The following is a 17,488-nucleotide window of genomic DNA, read 5'->3' as shown; positions in this document are numbered from 1 at the left end:
GGTGAAGGTTTTGTCCCTGGTGAGCTGGGGTGTGCCTGATCATCTTCAGCAGCACAACCAAGTCCTTTTGTCTCACCTGGCAGTTTTTATAAAGCCAAATTCTCAGAAGAGATGATGATTAGCTTTTAAAAAGTTTATTTTTTGCAGGCCCTCAACACAAGCTAGAAATTAACTGTGTTTTTAGATTTGGCTTTTATTTTGAGGCTGAACGAATGAATGTGAATTTGCTCATTCCCAGCTAAGACAAAAATGAGGTTTAGAAACTGAAGATTGTTTTCTTCAGTCACGTGAGTTTTGTGTGTTTAGTTTTCCTGCCTGTGCCTGGTGAGAAATGACCAATCTTTGCCTTTTCTTGTTCTGTCCTGAGATGTGATTGTTATCAGGACAGCAGCAAAACTCAGTGCTTCATGTGTAGTTCTGATCATTTTGGTATAGTCCTAAATTAACCTTAACAATAAAAAAAGTCTTTCACAATGCAGAAACACTGCATTGTGTTTCATTTACAGGTGCAGCCTGTGGTATCATTTTGCCCTCTAACACTAAGTGAACTTAGGTTTGGATTTTTTTGATGAAGTTTCTTTTCAATCAGCAGGAAAAACTTATCATTGCCATGTCACTTTAGGGTCTGGAAAAATTACAGTACATTCCTTCTTTTTGTCCCTTACTGCAGTAATTTTTAACTGTTGGCCTTTTAACTACACAAGAAGCCTTCCTCTGTTCTCCTCATAGGGACAGGGTTTACAAATAGATACAGCAGATGCTTTCTTAGAAACAAGATAAATAGCTTTTTTAATGGCTTATGTAAATGCCAAATGGCCGTACTTTTACAATAGTTTTTAATATATTGGTTATCTTTCTTTCATATATATATTTTCCCTCAACTGTAGTGTCTTTTAAATACTGAACACCTAGAGGATTTTCCTTAAAAGGAATTATACATGCATATGCTAGGTTGTGTTTTAGCCTGTGTTAAATGAAAAGCACTATACCTTTGGTTTGTGTCACATGTAAAGATTTTCATGCTGTAGATTGCCATTTTTGCATTTAAAACAGCTCCTGAAAAGCTTTGGACTGACAACACAGGAACATTTTTTGTCTGTCAAGTAGACTGGCCCAAGTGAGTTGTTCTCCAGAGCAGCCTGTTCAGCTCTCCCAGGGCCTCTTCCCTCCATCCCATCACACCATGCTCGGCTGCCAGCACTCCTCCTGGGATATGCACAGAGCAACTGCAAATTCAGATGTGGTTTTAAATGCCTGGGGGTGTGGATAGGGGTGATCAGCCTTCTTCAGAAGTGTCAGAGCTGGCCCATGAGCTGCATGGTCTGAGTGAGGCAAGAACAAAGGCAAACTTGAGCAGCCTGGGTGTTCCCTGGTGTCTGCTCCTTCCAGCATGATTCCTTGGAAAGTGGCCTTTTTGTGAAGCAGCAGGGCTATCAAATAACTCAGCTATTTGCATAATAGTAAAAGTGCATGTTGTGGTACTGATGATGAAATTAGGTTTATTAACTTAGTTAGCTAATTTTGCTTTCTTCCCTAGGAACAGGCTGACTGAGCATTACAGTGTGAGAGTGCACCATCACAGCCACACACAGCCTGTACCAAATCCTTATCTCTTTCAGCCGAGCCCACTGGCCAGCCTCCTCCTCACCTCCCAATTCCCTAATCTAATCTAGCTCTGTGGGGTTTATGGGGGTTCATTTAGGCAGCAGAAGCTGTGCTGGTATTGTTATACGTGCCAGCAGCGATTTGTACCATCTGGGTACGGAAAAGAGAGGTTAGTGCTACCACAGAGAAAGATCTTTATTCTATTACTAAGCCAATATCATTCAAGAGTGGCTGCAGAGCAATTGGAAACTGAGAAATGGGCAGCTCTGTAGTTCTAGTGAAATGTCAAAGTATAATGAAACAAGGGAAACGTACTGCTTTGTGATGTGAGCCAAGTTGCAAGCAGGTGGCAGCAGTAAATACGTATATAAATAACAATATGGATGAAATGTCAAGGTTTCCAGCTGGCTTTGTAAAGGCGTTTCAGGAATATTATAGTTAGAGTAACAGCACAGCGTGACCACTCACTACAAATATGTATCATTTCAGAATGCATATATTTACATTAAGGGCTCAGGTATCCTCAGGTTTGTCATACTTAAAATTTAGATTTTGATCAAAAACAGCCTAAGAGTTTGGGAAACCCCAAACCATGCTGTTTTATGGGAGACTTGCTTCTATCTGACTCCTTGTTACTTCACATAATGAAACCTGCAGTGGTTCTACCTGTACCTTTTAAAAATGAATGAGATTAAGACAGCATGTGTATGATGTTACTGAGCTGTATGTGAAGAGCTGTCTGCGTGCCAAGCCCCTAAACCCTCATGGGATGAGAAATGCACTCGGGGCCTTTTCTGGCTGGGACAAATGTTCACACATAGAAACTTTTCAAACTGGAGAGAAAAACTGTCAGTGCCCTCTTTAGGACACTGGAGTTCTACCTTCTGCTATCAGTTCAATGATTTTATTAGCTTTGAAGAAAGAAATTCTCTGTGATCAATGTTGTAGAGGTTTCACAATAGAGAGCATCAAAAAAAGAAGAAAAAGCATTCTGAAATAGATTTTTGGTTTTTTAATTTTTTTTTGTATTTAGCACATGGCTGTTAATATCACCTTCTCTTAAACATCTCTGACTTGTTTCAGAAAATATCAACTCAAATAGTCCGAGTTATGTTGCAAGCAAGTCACTTATTGATTGGAAAAGTAGATAATGACAGTGGCCTCTAACAAAGCCTCTAAAGCCAAATATATTAGCAGTTGTTAAACAACACCTGCATTTTATTTGCTGTGTTGGTCCTTTAGAGAGCAGCATTAGCATTGCTTTGGGCTCCATCCTATTCCTGAAGATCAAGGAACTTTGTTTACATTCCAGCATTTTGTAAATATGAGATGAACACAAATTAAACTGTTTTCAATGTAGTGATATCATAGAAGTAATTCAGATTTATGTCAAGGACTAGGACATTATTCTCCAACACTGTTGCCTTTATTAGTTTAAATACTTTTAAAAGACAAATAATGAAATGATGAAGTCATTAGAACTAGAGACTACCAGTCCACCAACAGGAATTAGTACAGTAGGGACTGATAAGTTACAGACTGGGGTTGTCAAAATAATCTTAAACTGGTTATTGAGTTTTTGTAACTAAAGCAGATCTCCTTATAATGCAGAGTCACTTAAGCACATCTGTTACATTGATGTATCACTAGTTTTATGGACCTGGATTAATTCCAGAGTAAACAGTGAGCACTCTGCTGAAAGGCTGTAAACATAGACAAAAGTCATTCATCTAGAAATCCCTAAGCATAATTTGCAACGGGCTAAGTGCCTCAAGTATTTTACCCTTTTTGATGTAGTAAGATGCTGCAGTTCTGCATTCTGTAATGCTGGGGGTCACAGGGGGGAGGTGGCAAGGTTTTCTCCTTTCATTACTTACGGTTAAATTTGCCTCCCTCTAGGACTGAAGTGCTCTGAGTCCTGAAGTTGTTCCAGGAGTTTTTGAAGTGTTATGAATTTGATAACAGTGAAATCTGCAGTTTTCCAAAATCAGTCACCCAAAGCACAGGTACCCAATGAGGAACAGATCTTCTAAAACTAACTACCATACATCTAAACTCCTCTTCCAAATCAAATGGGAGTCCCTGGGTTGGAAGGATCATGGCCTAAAGCCATTAATTTCATATGAGCTGTGTTTAAACTTATGAGTCTTTTTAGCCATCTTGAAATCCGAGAACATTTTGGAGGTTGAATTAAACATTTCATGTCCTTTCCATTTATTCCATCTTGTGGCTTTTGCTTTGACATACCTTCCCCTTTTGGCCATGGTATTGTTAAGACAGCTATGAAGAGATTAAACTTTTCTTCAGACATTCACATTGGGAGCAGGTTCAAAAGTGCAAAGTAATTTCTCCTTGTTGCTATTTAATGCATGCTAACACTGAAAACATGTCCTGAGATGTGGAAATGGCTACACAGTAATGCTATGCACCTTTATGGAATTGTGGTTGTTTTTTGTTGTTATTTTTCAGTGTTCAGAGATTTCAAAAAACAGGGTTTAAACCCTTTTAGTACAAATGAGCCATTTCATTTGTCACTGGTACCAATCAAATACAAGAGGGGAGAAGTCTGTCTTTACTTTAATCAGACCCCAAAATAATAACAAAAAGCAGAGGTGCAATAAATGGTTTCAGCAGGTCAGGGGATGTAATTTACTTTACAGAACTGAATTGTAAATTGTCTGATGTAAAGAGTTATAAGAATCTTGCTTGTTTAGAAGTGTTAGAATATCAGATAGACTGAACAACAGGTAATTACTACTGAAAAAAAAGTCAAATCCAAATGAATTTATGGAGGAAATTGTATCAAGTAGTGCTTAATTTTAAAGGACTAACAAATTTAAAAAACTAATATTTTACATGTTGAAATAAATCCTTGGATCATTACAGAAAATGTAAAAGTGGCTAAGTGAGAAAGAGAATAATTCTTAGTAGCTCTAATGTGACAGAGTGCTTGGAAATGGTACAAATTAAGGATTGTAAGATTTAATTTCCAGGTGGCAACCTTAAGATAACAAGGAGTTGGTGTAGGAGAAAGCAAGCTCTGGTTTGTGGAGTGTCATATGGGAATTGTTCTATCTTGAGTAGATACAGACTAAAAATTGTGAGTTCAGCTTAGCGAAAATGAGGAGTAACTTGTAATTTAGGTGTTACTTTAATGGCATTTTCATCTGTTCTTCAAATTCTCAGGATAAATTTATTGGGCATCTTCCCAGCACTTAGAATCATAGAATCACTTAACTTGTATCTAGGATTTAGATCAAAATGTAACAGTGCTGGATCCATGCCTAAAAAGGAGGAAAACATGATGTCTTCTGTAGAGATCAGTATGGGGTGATTGCAGAGTACAGCCTTTTGAGTACAGCCTTTCCCCCAAACAATGGAAAAATTCAGAAATATTTCCAGTTTAAAATCTAAATTCGGAATCTGTATCTTCTTAATGGTAGCTGGAATAAGTCTCAGAGGTCTAAAGACGGTGAATTTTAGGAAAATCTGAATAATTATCTAAAATCCAGATGACTGTCACATTATTTGTAATAGTGGTAGGTCATGAAATATTAAAGGAATTTTTAAGGATGAATTTATTTTTAGGATTATGTATCTTTAATATCAATGATCATTATTTTTAATTGTCCCACATCTGGTCCTGGGGGATGTCTCTTGTCTTGCACTCTGAGGAGAAAGAGTTAATTTGTCTTTACTGGAATTTTACCCGAGTTCTGCAAAACCTAAAATTATTCTTATCAACAGGGAATTAGTTGAGTTGAAATAAATAGGCAGATTTTACTCCAGTTTTAATGGCTATATATATATATATAAATTGTAAGTGTCATTATCTTCCATAACTTAGAAAATATCTGCTGTGGATAATTCCAGTACAGCCTTTGCTTTTAGACATTCAGAGGTAGCTGTATATCCTATCTATCATTAACATGGATATTTAATATCCTGGGACAAAGGCAGAAATGGCAATTGAGCACTTGGCAGATGTGCTATTTAGTGGGTAAATAATAGATAAATATTTTGGTTCTATTCAGCTGATCTATACAGTACTTGCTACTTCCTGCTGCAGATTTTGTAGCACATTAGAAGCTACCTCTGGCATCTTTCAAAGTTGCCGACTGAACACAGCTACAATATAAAGTAACTGGAGTGGGATTTGTGAGTGTCATGAATTTTTAGCTGTTTATATGATATTTTTGTAACTAAGTATTAAATAAGACACTAACACTTGGAACTCAGTGAGCGCAACGCTCAGATCAAAAGAGGAAATGCTCTCCTGAAAGGACAGGTCACTGCTTTTCCCTCAGAAGTGATCAAAGCTGCCTTCATTGAAGCTGTGGTTAAACACTGCTGCAGCATCATGGTGCTTAGGTTTCTTTTCTTTTCCACATCATTTTGCTGTACCCCCTACAAGGGCACTGAAGGACCTCCTAGAAGAAAGGACAGCGTGTGTGGCAGAATTCCCCATGCGGTTCCATCGCATTTGGTTTAAACATTTCCTATTCATATTGAGTCCCTTTTATGCTGGTTTTATGCTGATTATACCTAGAGGCCATTAAATGTTAGCAGATACTTTATATTTGCAATATTGAATGCAATACAAGGTATGAAATTCTTTTAAGGGGGGATGTTTGACATGGAGCATGAACATATTAAAGTGGATGTACTTCCAGAAACTCATAGAGGTTGAGGGCATCTTTTGCTCTCTTAACTCTCAGCTGCTGTCTGTAGCTTATGGTTCTGAGGTGGGGCAGATGAGGTAAATTTTAACCATCCATTCCTGTGACTTTGCTGCTTTGAAATTCTAACCCACAGAAGTTCGTACAGATGATGATATTTGTTTATTCAGGCAGTCCAGAATATGGTTTTAAGGATTATGCTGAGGGATCTAAATCTGGTTCTATTTTATTATAATCCCTGTAACTATTTAAGTTGACACACTGGAGGTATGCTGTTGAATGGAAAGGAGTACTGAGCAGAGTCTGATGTGAATAAATTGCTGTGTATTTCTGAGCTTTCACTGAGGAAAGTTCTTAACCTGTTTGTAAAATAAGATTTTTCTCTGTGGAGGGAGAGAGCAGCATGTTTGGAGTATATCTAAAAATAGAAAGAAAAGTTCAATGAGCAGAATTTCAGTTTTCAGAGCACCCTAGGAGCTGTAACCTGACAACAAGCATGTTGTAGGTAACCAGTATAATTTGTTTCTTCAAGGACAAGAGACAGGGATGTGTTCTAGGCAGAGCAGTGGATCAGTTCCTAAAACAGTCTGAAAGTTCTAGAATTATTCACTTGTTCCTTGCCTTTATGATCAAGAATAGGTCTTCTTTAAAGTGAAGTAAATAATACAGATATCTTCAAATAATATATTATTTCCATATTTTTCTACAGAAGACAGGTAAAATAAAGATGGCCTGAGTGTTATTTCTGTCATGTGGGTGACACACACCTTTAGACAATGTGATCATTGAGATGAGAATTAATATATTATAAACCTTATTTAGGATTTCAGAACTGCCAGAGTCCCACATGGATAAAAACCTTGGGAAGCTGAAAATAGCATTCCAAAAGTTAGACTGTTTTTAAATGTTTTAATAACTTTTTTAATCCCATTCTTAGATATTTAGAATAAATAGGTTTGAACTTTTTAGAGTGCTGATGTAGCTTGTATGTACTGTCAAATGTCAAAAAGAGAATTTCAGTTCTATTATTGGATCCTACTTTCCTGTGCCCCTGAGGAACTGTGTGGCCTTGCAAAAAAAACATTAAACCTTTCCACGCTTCCTTTCCCATATTTGAAGTGGGTACCTGTTCTTTACCCTGTTTTTATCAGGATGCAGGAATGCCAAATGAGTGCAATGGTTCACGATGGACCAGACATCCTCCCCTCAGTCTGAGTGGTGGGACTTGGCTGTTTGGGTTCATTTCTCAGCTGGATTTCTGAGCTAACAGCACCTGCCAACACCAGTGCTGGTGGTTTGGTGTGAAAGAGGGAGAGCCATTTCCTGGGCAGAGCCAGATTCCGATCATTCAGTAAGTTTGCTGTACCACGTGTCAGCAAGAATCTGAGCTGCATTCAGAGCAGTGGCTCTGGTAAATTGCTCCTCTCTTTCAGTCACCGCTTCTTGCAGTGCCTTAGTGGCAAAATACACGTTGAAATCTGATCTTTATAAACTTTGGCAATATTTGCAGGGAAATCTTAATGTGCTACTTTCTCTTTAGACATGTGTTGTATATATTGCATTTCTTTGCAGTCCCGGTTATTACAACAGCATAAACCTTTGAACTGGCTAACAGGGATTCAGCCTAACCAGGCTAAAATAGGATTTTTTTTCTTAGGTTTTACTTTTTTTCAAACAGACCTAGTTTAGTCTCAGCCTCATAAATACATCAGGAAACTGTGTTGAAGTGGAGAGAAGGTAACAAGCTGTGTCTGAGAGCTCTAGGATTAAACACATCCCGCAAAAATATTTGACAGAGCCTTTGAACATCCTGTCCAACAACAAAAAGAATGAAACTATCCCATCTTCTGTAGCCTGTTTTTTATCATCATAGGTACATAAAAGAATACACATTTTGCAAATGAATAGAAATAGGATCCTATGTGACCTACCTTAAATTTGAACTAAGATTGAAGTGTATTAAGGTTAGAATTGGTGACAATTAGAATTCTTGAGAACTTCAAATCGGATATATTGAGGTCAGATAAATATGACAAGAAGTTCAGATATCATTACCTATTTATAGAGTTTACTGTGAAGCATAGAGACAGTAAGGAATTATGTCCCAAATGTGGCAGGATGGGATGAGGGTAAAGGTTCCAGCTTTTTTTCTATAAAGAAAAGTTCTGATTCAATATTTATGAATGAAAGGTGTCATCAAGCTCTTGATTGTGAATGGTGAGTCACTGATTTTGTGTGCCCACTGGAACTGCTTGGATTTCAGGTGTTTGTCAGAGAGTTGAGCAAATCTATTTTACAAAGAACAGGTGTGAGATTTGTGTTTGGTGTGATAAATGATGTAGGATGAGGCTCTGGGAAAATTGTTCTCTTTAATGTGGCTCTGTCTTACTACTTCTTTTGCTTTTATTCCTGCTCATGGGGCTTTGAGACATTTCATAAAACTTGCTATGAGATGATTACGGGAGATCCTGCAACATCTGCTTATGGCTTCTTCCTCCTCTATGTGAGAAAAAAAAAAATCTAAACAAAACACACTTATTTGGATATCAATGCTTACTGCTTATTAAAGTTGGGATGAAATGCTGCTGGTACTTCTCCTAGTTTCTGTAGAATGTTCTGAAATGAGAGCTAAAAGCATGGCTTTTATACAGTTTTTATTTTTAGTATTTTTTAAGCTGTTGCTGGTAACTAGCTAAAGTTTCACTCTTTTATAGTGATTTTATGACCAGTGTATATAATTTTCTATGAATATTCCCTAAAGAAAACTAACTAACTATATAATTTGGAAATACTTTTTTTTTTTTAATCCATAAGAAGAGTTACAATCTGGAGGTTTTTTCACACGAATGAGTGAAAAATACTGTACAATATATTTAAAATTATTTACAATATATTTAAAATTATTTAAAAGTCATCACTGGAAACAAAGAAGTGGTTTATTATGATGTTATGATCTATATATATTTGGATGGAATATGTAAGATAGAAATAATTTGTTCCTCATGTCTGAAGTAAGCACACATAATTAACTGTGAGAGATTTCATCTGTTTGAAAAGAAAACTTCTGGGCTGAGAGATACCCTAAATTTAAGCAGGAAATTTCTTCGTTGGAAAACAAGGATTTTAATCATCACTTATAGTAAATATTTAGGTCTTAGGCTTTATTAGGCTGCATGGTAAAGGAAAAATTAGGGGCACTTGCAGATGTTTCTTAAATTTGATTTTAAACTTAGCTGCCCACATTGTTATGGTGCAGCAATGGTGGATCCCCTCACCAAACAATGAGGATTGACCATTTTTTATCTGTCCTCCTGCCTCCCTTGTGCTTTCTCAGTCTGGCTTTTTTGCTGGGAAAGGCGGCCCCATTTTTGCCAGGTGTGCAAGTGCCAGTACAACACAGATCTGGCTGTTCCCAGGGGTGAAATGTCCCAGTGGAGCAGGGATCTGGCTGTTCCCAGGTGTGGAAGTGCCAGTACAACACTGATCTGGCTCTCCCCAGGCTCCTTTTGTGGAACTGGGGCAGTAAATGCCCATTCAGGTGCTGCTCTGAATGAAACTCTCTCCTGCCATGTGCTGTCTGCTTGGGCATGCACTCACCAATATTTTCTTGATCTAATAGCAGCTATTACTGATAGCTTAAGTGATTTCAGCTGTTGAATCTCTTCGCTGTTAAGGAATACTCTGTTGGGTTGGCTGACTGGTGTGTCTGCACAACTTCCAAAATCTCATGTGGTGGCTGTGTTTCTCCATCAAGGTGAAGCGATAGCGCCAGGGAAAGACAGCTAAAACACATAGAAAATGCACATCTGAAAATAAGAAATGACTTAAATGAAGGGCTATTAGCATAAAACCACTTTTAAAACAATAATTTGGAAAATACAGATGTCTTGTTAATTATGATTTCCTCATTAGGTTCCCAGAAGCTTTTCCTACTCTAGTGACCTTGGTCAGGGTAGCTTTCTTTGTTTACTTTATGTGAAGAGATAACTTGAATTCCCTGGATGAATCCTAAGTGGCACTTAAAGTATTCAAATAAGTGGTTTTTTTCTTAGTGCAAGATACCATTTCTAAAGAGTTTTTCTCAGTACATTCTTAAACAAAAAATAATTCTGAAAAATATCAAGTCAGGGAAAGTTCATCTTGCTGGGCGATGTGGGAAAATTCAGCTTGTCGCCTGAAAAAACAGGAGAATGCTGAAAAATGAACTGTTTTAACAATTCAGTTTAAAGTTTGATCACATAACTCCTATAGTAAAATGATTGTTTCTCTTGTTCTTCTCATCCCTCTCCTGTCTGGTACAGTCCACAGTGCCAGCAGTCTGTGTTGTCTTTCCTACCTGCACAGTCCTTTCCTCTCAGGATGGTCACGTGGCAAGGACTGCAAGTGTTTATCTAGAAAAAATAGCATTAAAAATGGCATTATATCTTTTGTTTGCCCCTTTTCAGCTCTGTCTTTATAGGGAATAAACAGAGGGGAACAAGGAGAGGAGCCAGCTCCAGGTGACTGGCCAGCTGCCTGTGGATCAGCACCAGAAAGGGCTCCACAGATTGCAATCTGAAACCCATTAATATAATGGATAAAGTCTATGAAGCATTTTAAAACCTCCCTTGCCTATAGTGCTGCATTTTATAAGCTAGGTGACATCAAAAGAATTGGTTCTGGCTCAGACCAACTAATAAAAATGGATAAGGCTTATTTTTATGCTGAATATCAGTAAAAGCATGTGCAGAAGATTACATTTAACATTCTGGCTTTTACCCAGAGCACAAAAAAGTCTATCTTATCCCCATCCATCAGAACAGAATTTGATAGGTTTGGAGACCCCAGATTTTCATCTCCTATCGAAGCATGAAGCAGCAGCTTGGGCTTGCATGGAGATTGTGTGAACATGACATTGCTCACTGTGTTATGTTTCCTTGAACAGTTATAAAGAAGGGTGTCCAATTAGGCAAAATGTTTAAATGGGATATTTTCAATTATTGATACTTAAAGCTGATATAAAGCATTAAATGTTGTCGTTATACCTTTCTATATTAGAAATAATGGAAAGAAATTGAAAGTCTGTCTATTTCCTGTAGGCAAAGGGAGAAGAGCATCTTCTCCTAGTAAAAATCCCACATAGTTTTTGTGGCTATACAGCTTTAATTATTCTTAATTTTTCTAGGTGCCACATGTTTATTTAAAACTGATTTTTGTGGTTCAGTAGTCCAGTCTGTACCAGCATTAGCCTCCAGATCTCAACAGCAGCCTGTTTATTCTGATCTAGCTTGCCTGACTGATTCCCCAAAGATAAAATTCACTAAGTGAACTTGACAGATTCCAGGCTGTCTCCATATGGCAGGGACTGGGCTGCAGCTTCTGAAGCTGCCTGGGATTTCAAAGCTGCTCTCACCTTATTAAGATGGCAGCAGTTACATGCAAGGCAAGTTCGCAGGGGCTTGTTTTAATTCTTTTGGTTTCTGCTTGAGACCAATCCATACCATTTTTTGTGCATGTGAATTAGAGCAGGACCAGAAGGATGACTTTCTTTTCTAAATGGTACTTACACCAGCAAGGGATCAGGACTGAAATTAATCTATACCTCAGTTGTTGACAGTTTTTAAGAGGAGTTTAGGTTTAGCAGGTGCTAAATGGACCAGACCACAAGAGATTTCTGAAAAAAGTGATGAAACACTGTGAATTTATTTGTTGCTGGATCTTTCTTCTTTTTTGCCTTTGTGTACTATCACTTACCTGTTGTTTGGGTTTGGGCTATTAACAAAATAGTTTAATTGTCTTATATTAAAAATATGAAACCTGTGTTCTGGGAATATCAAAATATTGAGCTGAATTGCAAGGAGCATTTTTGAGAATGCAGACCAGCTGAGGATCTCTCTGTACACATTTAAATCTGTGTGTGGCAGACAGCCACAATCTGTCACACAAAAGGGGTTCTCTCAAATTGACTCAATACTAGTGAAAGCATATAGTGCTGGAGACAGAAAATCTTAGTAGTTGTCATTTAAAAAAAAAAACCCTTTGATTGATTCTTTGACTGTAATATTTTGAGTGGGTTCACAGGACTGGAATAATTTACTCTGGTAGGTTTAAGCAGACCATCTTAAAACTACAAGATTAGAAAAAGAAGGATTTAGAAAATGTAGACAAAGTACCGTAGGTCATTAGTGCTTGTTTATGAAATGCAGGCACTGCAAACAACCGTTCAGTAAGAAATGAGTTTAAATTAGAGTTGTTGTGTTGGGATTGATGCAGTTATACTTTTCTAAGAAAATGAAAGTAGAAGCTGTGGTTTCCTTGATTAGTCCTGTTCCTGACTGTCATTATTTCTCAGGAGCATGTGCATGCCTGAAAGAGAGATCAGGAATGAGTAACCTTTCTAAATTTCCTTTGTTTTACCATCTCTTCATAGTCCCAAAAGGGACTAGAAGTGATCTGATGTGACACTTAAAAAAAATAAAATAAAAAATTAAAACTTAGAAAAACCCCCAAAATTTTGGGAGTTAAGTTTTGTATTTAAATTTAAAGTTACTGTGTTGACTAAGACAAGCAATGGTGTGTCACAGTATCTCCCTATGGATTTTGTTGTTTCTTTGAGAAATAGTGTGTGGCTTTATTGTCTGGTTTTGGTGGTTTTTTCGCAGATACCAATTTTAGATTTGGGGGCTCAGTTATGGGGAGGCACTGGGGCACATTTTCTGGTTATCTCTGGTTCTTGCCCTGCATCTCTTTTATAGCAGAAACTGAGGATCTCATTTGGGACCCTTTAATCAAGTGCTGCATTCCTTCCTTTTCCAGAAAGAGAAGCTCTTGTGGAACCCCTGTTCAGCATCTTTACAATTCCCATTTTATCTGGAGCTATGTGAACCTCTTTGTGAGAACTGATTTTTCTCTCAGTCATATTAGATGCTTAGAATCATTAGTGTCATTTGTAATGTTATTTTTATCTTCAGTTGATTTGCATTTAGCTGTAGATTAGTTTGTGGCAATGACTCCCTCTTTATTTGCTTTCTGAGGCATTGTTTCTTTCTGTATTCTATAATGTAGACTTGTGCCAAATAATCACAGTAGTATTTGAACTGGGAACAACAGGTTTTACCTCATTATGGTTCCTCACAACATTTGTAATGCTCTTATGGGCACATGTGTAAGAAATGTCAACTGAGTCATTATTGGGGTGGATGTTCTTACAGCAGGTGTTTTAAAGGCAAAATTTCAAGTCTCTGAACAAATAGAGACCAAATTCCCAGTCAAGAATTTATAATAAACAAACAGGTGAGCCCTTTCTCTTCGATCTAGTGGAGTTCTCTTTCCTGACACCCCTCTGGCCTGCTGCAGGTACAGGAAGGCAGATTGGCAGCCAAACTGCTGCACCAGGTCAGGGTTAGCAGGGACTGCCTTTGAGATGGAGCCTTTCATGTTGCTTCTGCATAAAAAAGGCAGGTGGGTTTGATCTTTAACAATACACCACTGTCATGTTGTTTAATCTGCTACAAAATTCAGACATCTGCCTGTTTGAGCAGCTGTAGCAGATACATGCAGTGCCTCTTCCAGACTCAGGTTTTATTTTGCCCAAACCTATTTTAGATTTAAACTCCACAGAGGTCTCCATGTTTTTTCTATGTCATTGGTATGAATCACTTGATGCTGCAGTTGTACATCTCTCATGATTGTGAAGTGAGCATCTTTTTTATTTTTCTGTTGTATGGACTAGGCACTAGGAATTCCTAATGCCACTGACATAACAGTAAATTGAAATCCATTAATTGACTGAACAATTAAACAGCTTCTGTGCTAAACCTGGATGTTAATGACCATGGAATGGCATAAAATGAAATGATCAGAACAGGCAGCTGAAGCTCACTCTGTAAACATCTAGGCTGGCTGAAGTGCAGCAGTCTGTGTTTACAGCAGGGCTGGCAGAGAGAGGTGTGAGTGCTCATCTGCACCAAGACAAAGCCTGAGTCTTAAGCTGCTCAGAGGGAAATATGAAGCATTATTTATTTATTTATTTATTTTGCATTGAATCTTCTGAGTTGTCTTGGCACTTAAAAGATGGCAGGGTCACACTGGGCTTGAATTCGTGCTGGCATTGCTCAGCAGAGAGAAAAAAAAACATGTAAGAGGTCTTCAGCACCTCCAGGTTAATTTGGGAAATGCCATCTGACCACAGCTCTGAGAGTTTTTAAATTATTCTAGGAAGGTTGTTTGAGTTTGAGGTGGGTTGGTTTGTTTGTTTTACCTGGCTGTGAATTTTTTGTGAGATAGTAATAATAAGAAGTAGAACAGGTTGGTCACTTTAGGTAGTCCAGATTGCCAGTTATTTTTAACATTTCATTCCCCTGTTTTTTTCCATTATATTTTATTTTTAGAACGTGGTAAGTTAAAATAACACTTGTTTTACATTCATTTATCTAATATTGAACTGAAGTTGTGCATCTTTTATGTAACAGTGACATACCAAGTATGTATGAACATGTATGGAACTGTTTAGTAACATAGAACACACTGGTTTAGGTTATTGTTTACTTTATTGCCTCTTTTGTGAATGAAGTTACCTACAAACATTACTCTGGCACATATTAATGAGGAGACAGAAATGTTTCTGTATTTTAGGATGGCCTAGCCAGTGTCTGATCTACAAAATAAAGAGGTTTTACCATAGATCTTGTTTAGAGTCATTTGAAAGCTGAGGCTCATGTTTGCAGGAAAGGAGCTTCCCAAGTTATGCTAACATGTTCATTTTAGTGAAATTATTTCAGAGTTGTGCAAGTCTTTATTATTGGAGTTAGGACAACACCACAAAGGGACCACAAGAAATACACAAACCCCCATTGTTAATTAAAAAATTGACAGGGAGTGAATGGTAGTTGCTTTGGTAGCAGGAATGGTTTGCTAAATGTAGGATTCAGGGACCCGAGGGTGCAGATTCACTGTTTGTTTCCCAGAGGAGCTGGAGCCCAGGTGGTTTGTGCTGTACAGGATGCAGGGGATGTGGGTCAGCAGAGGAGGCAGGAGCTGGTGGTGCTCTGCTGGCACTGCTGTGCCCAGGGTGCAGTGGCAGGGCTGGCACAGTCCCAGTTCCTGTCCCTGTCCAAAACCTCCTCAGCAAATACACCACAGCAGAGTGGAGCAGGCTGGGAACCCATGGAAACTGCAAGAACTCAGTTTTCAAGGAAGAGGGCAGCTCCATGGACTGCTTCAAAACACCTCTTGTTAGAAAAAAAAAGCAAGCTTTCATGTTGGCTTATGCAGAGGAATTTTTTGCAGGCTAGAAATCTCAGTTTGGTTCAAACTGAGATTTGTTCTACCAGGCTGGTAAGGAGCTGGATTTACACATTTCTGGAGAGCAGTGCATTAGAAATGTGTTCTGTGCACAAGAAACTGGCCCAGGTTGCCTTCTGTTATACATTTTTCCTTCACTTTTCTGAGGAGATATTAACAAAACAGTTCACTATATTTAGAATGCTAATGGCAGTCAAGTTACGTCAAAAGAGGGATCTATTATTACATTGACAGAATGTCAGTGCAAAAATCAGCTATAACTTGTTCTGCATGTCATTAGCTGGAGAAAATCACATGCAAATTTTTAACATTGATCAAAATTCCATTTCTCACTGATTTTTTGCTGTGTTAGACCTAGGACAGAATAAGAAATTTTTCTTGGGTGTATTTTAGTATACAACAGAAATTGCAATGCTCAGAGTCCATTTTTACCTCACGATAGTTTATGCATTCATTCCTCCTTTGGAAATTATGTTTACTTAATTTAGTGAAAGCTGGGTGAGGTCTTTTTACATTTAAAAGAGATTTCCCACATATCTGTCTTTGATTGTCACATCCTTCAGTGTGCTTGTCCAAACCCTACCCACATGCCGCTATGCAGATGAGGCACTCCCACATAGGGAATGTTCTGCACAGAAATCATGGAACGCCTAAGCAGCTTCTCTTTCTTTTTAAGAAATAGACTCCTAAAAACTATTCTAAAGACAGCACAATTCTGCCCACCAGCTGAGGATAACGTAGGGGTACCTTTAAAGGATATTGTTATATAAGCTGATAGAAGAAAAAGAAAAAAATTAAGCAAAAATGGCGAAGTTTTGCTGCAGCTTTAGAAAAGTTGCCAGCTGCCTGAAATGGCAGAATAAACTAGTTTAATTCACTTAAGCTATATTCTATTTAAGTCAAAAAACTGACACAGATTTAGCTGGCAAACCTCTCCATCCTTGACTGAAGAAAACTGCAATGATAAGACCAGGGTAAGATTCATTTGCTCTTAATGCTTTTCCGAAGCATCAGCCATCATTCCATTGCTGGTGAGGATGCTTTTCTCAGGAGCAGCAGGGCTGGTTGTGGCTTGATTTGCACTTTAACACAGCTTTAATTTGCTTTCCAGATTAGAAGAGGGAGCTCTGCTCTGTTGGCCAGTCCCAGGGCTGGCCATGCAGCTCCTCCACACCTTCACTGCTCCCTGCGCTGGGGTTCCTGTGCTGCCTTCTCATGAAATCTGTTACCAATATTTTATTTTTTTTTCTTTGAAAATGCTTTTTGTGTCCCGTTTGGGGAGCAGTTTTGGTTCAGAGTGAGCTCCAGGAGCTCCTCAATGCCTGCTCACAGTGGGAGAACTCTGTGCAGGGGAATTTATAATCCTAGGGGCTATTTGGTGATAGATGAATGTAAAAATATCATCACAAATCATTATTTTCTACAAAAATGATCTTTTTTAAATTTCTATTTTTTAAAAAAAAACCAACCTAATCCAGAATCTAACATTGCAGCTCAAACAAATATTTTTAATAGCTTCCTTGCTCTGTTGCAATTTAAACTAAAGCAGACTTTAGTTTAGAAGCTGGATTCTTTTATGTGTCATATTTTTCTTCTATTTTTTCTTATTAGTCAAAATTAATAATGATAGAGTTTGCTGTTTGATTCTTCATAGTTCAGTGATTGGTTTCCATATGTTGAAATAAGTAACTATTTAAAGCCATCTGTTTCCCTTGGAAGTAAGAGTATTTTCATTAGTGTTTAGCATTTGGCTGATAGTTGAAAAATTAAATTCAGGCTAAGTTTAAGTTGAACTTTCTGGACCTTATTCAAACAACAATGTATGGGTTATTCAAAAAGCTACAGGATTTTTTGATTGATAATATATGAGGTGTTATTTGCATTTGGAAATCACCTAAATCAGACATTAAAAATAAGTGTGA

The 17,488-nt window shown here is 37.8% G+C and overlaps 1 protein-coding gene across 38 annotated transcripts in view; it reads left to right on the top strand.

Annotated features, from left to right (window-relative positions):
- Window positions 1-17,488, top strand: part of RBFOX1 (RNA binding fox-1 homolog 1) — a 1,145,409-nt gene that overhangs the window by 984,547 nt on the left and 143,374 nt on the right. The window contains exon 1 of one of the 38 annotated variants that reach the window (XM_039732156.1): window positions 3,508-3,611. The exons of the other annotated variants lie outside the window; for them this stretch is intronic. Within the exon in view, the coding sequence (XP_039588090.1) occupies window positions 3,555-3,611 (57 nt within the window). The 5' untranslated portion in view covers window positions 3,508-3,554. Of the gene's footprint in view, window positions 1-3,507; window positions 3,612-17,488 lie in introns of those variants that run through there. 38 annotated transcript variants of the gene reach the window in all.

Source organism: Passer montanus, unplaced genomic scaffold (assembly GCF_014805655.1).
Source record: "Passer montanus isolate IOZ18808 unplaced genomic scaffold, ASM1480565v1 scaffold8, whole genome shotgun sequence".
Taxonomy (NCBI): Eukaryota; Metazoa; Chordata; class Aves; order Passeriformes; family Passeridae; genus Passer; species Passer montanus.
The sequence above is the reverse complement of the archived record's forward strand: the minus strand, read 5'-3'. Positions and strand labels throughout refer to the sequence as shown.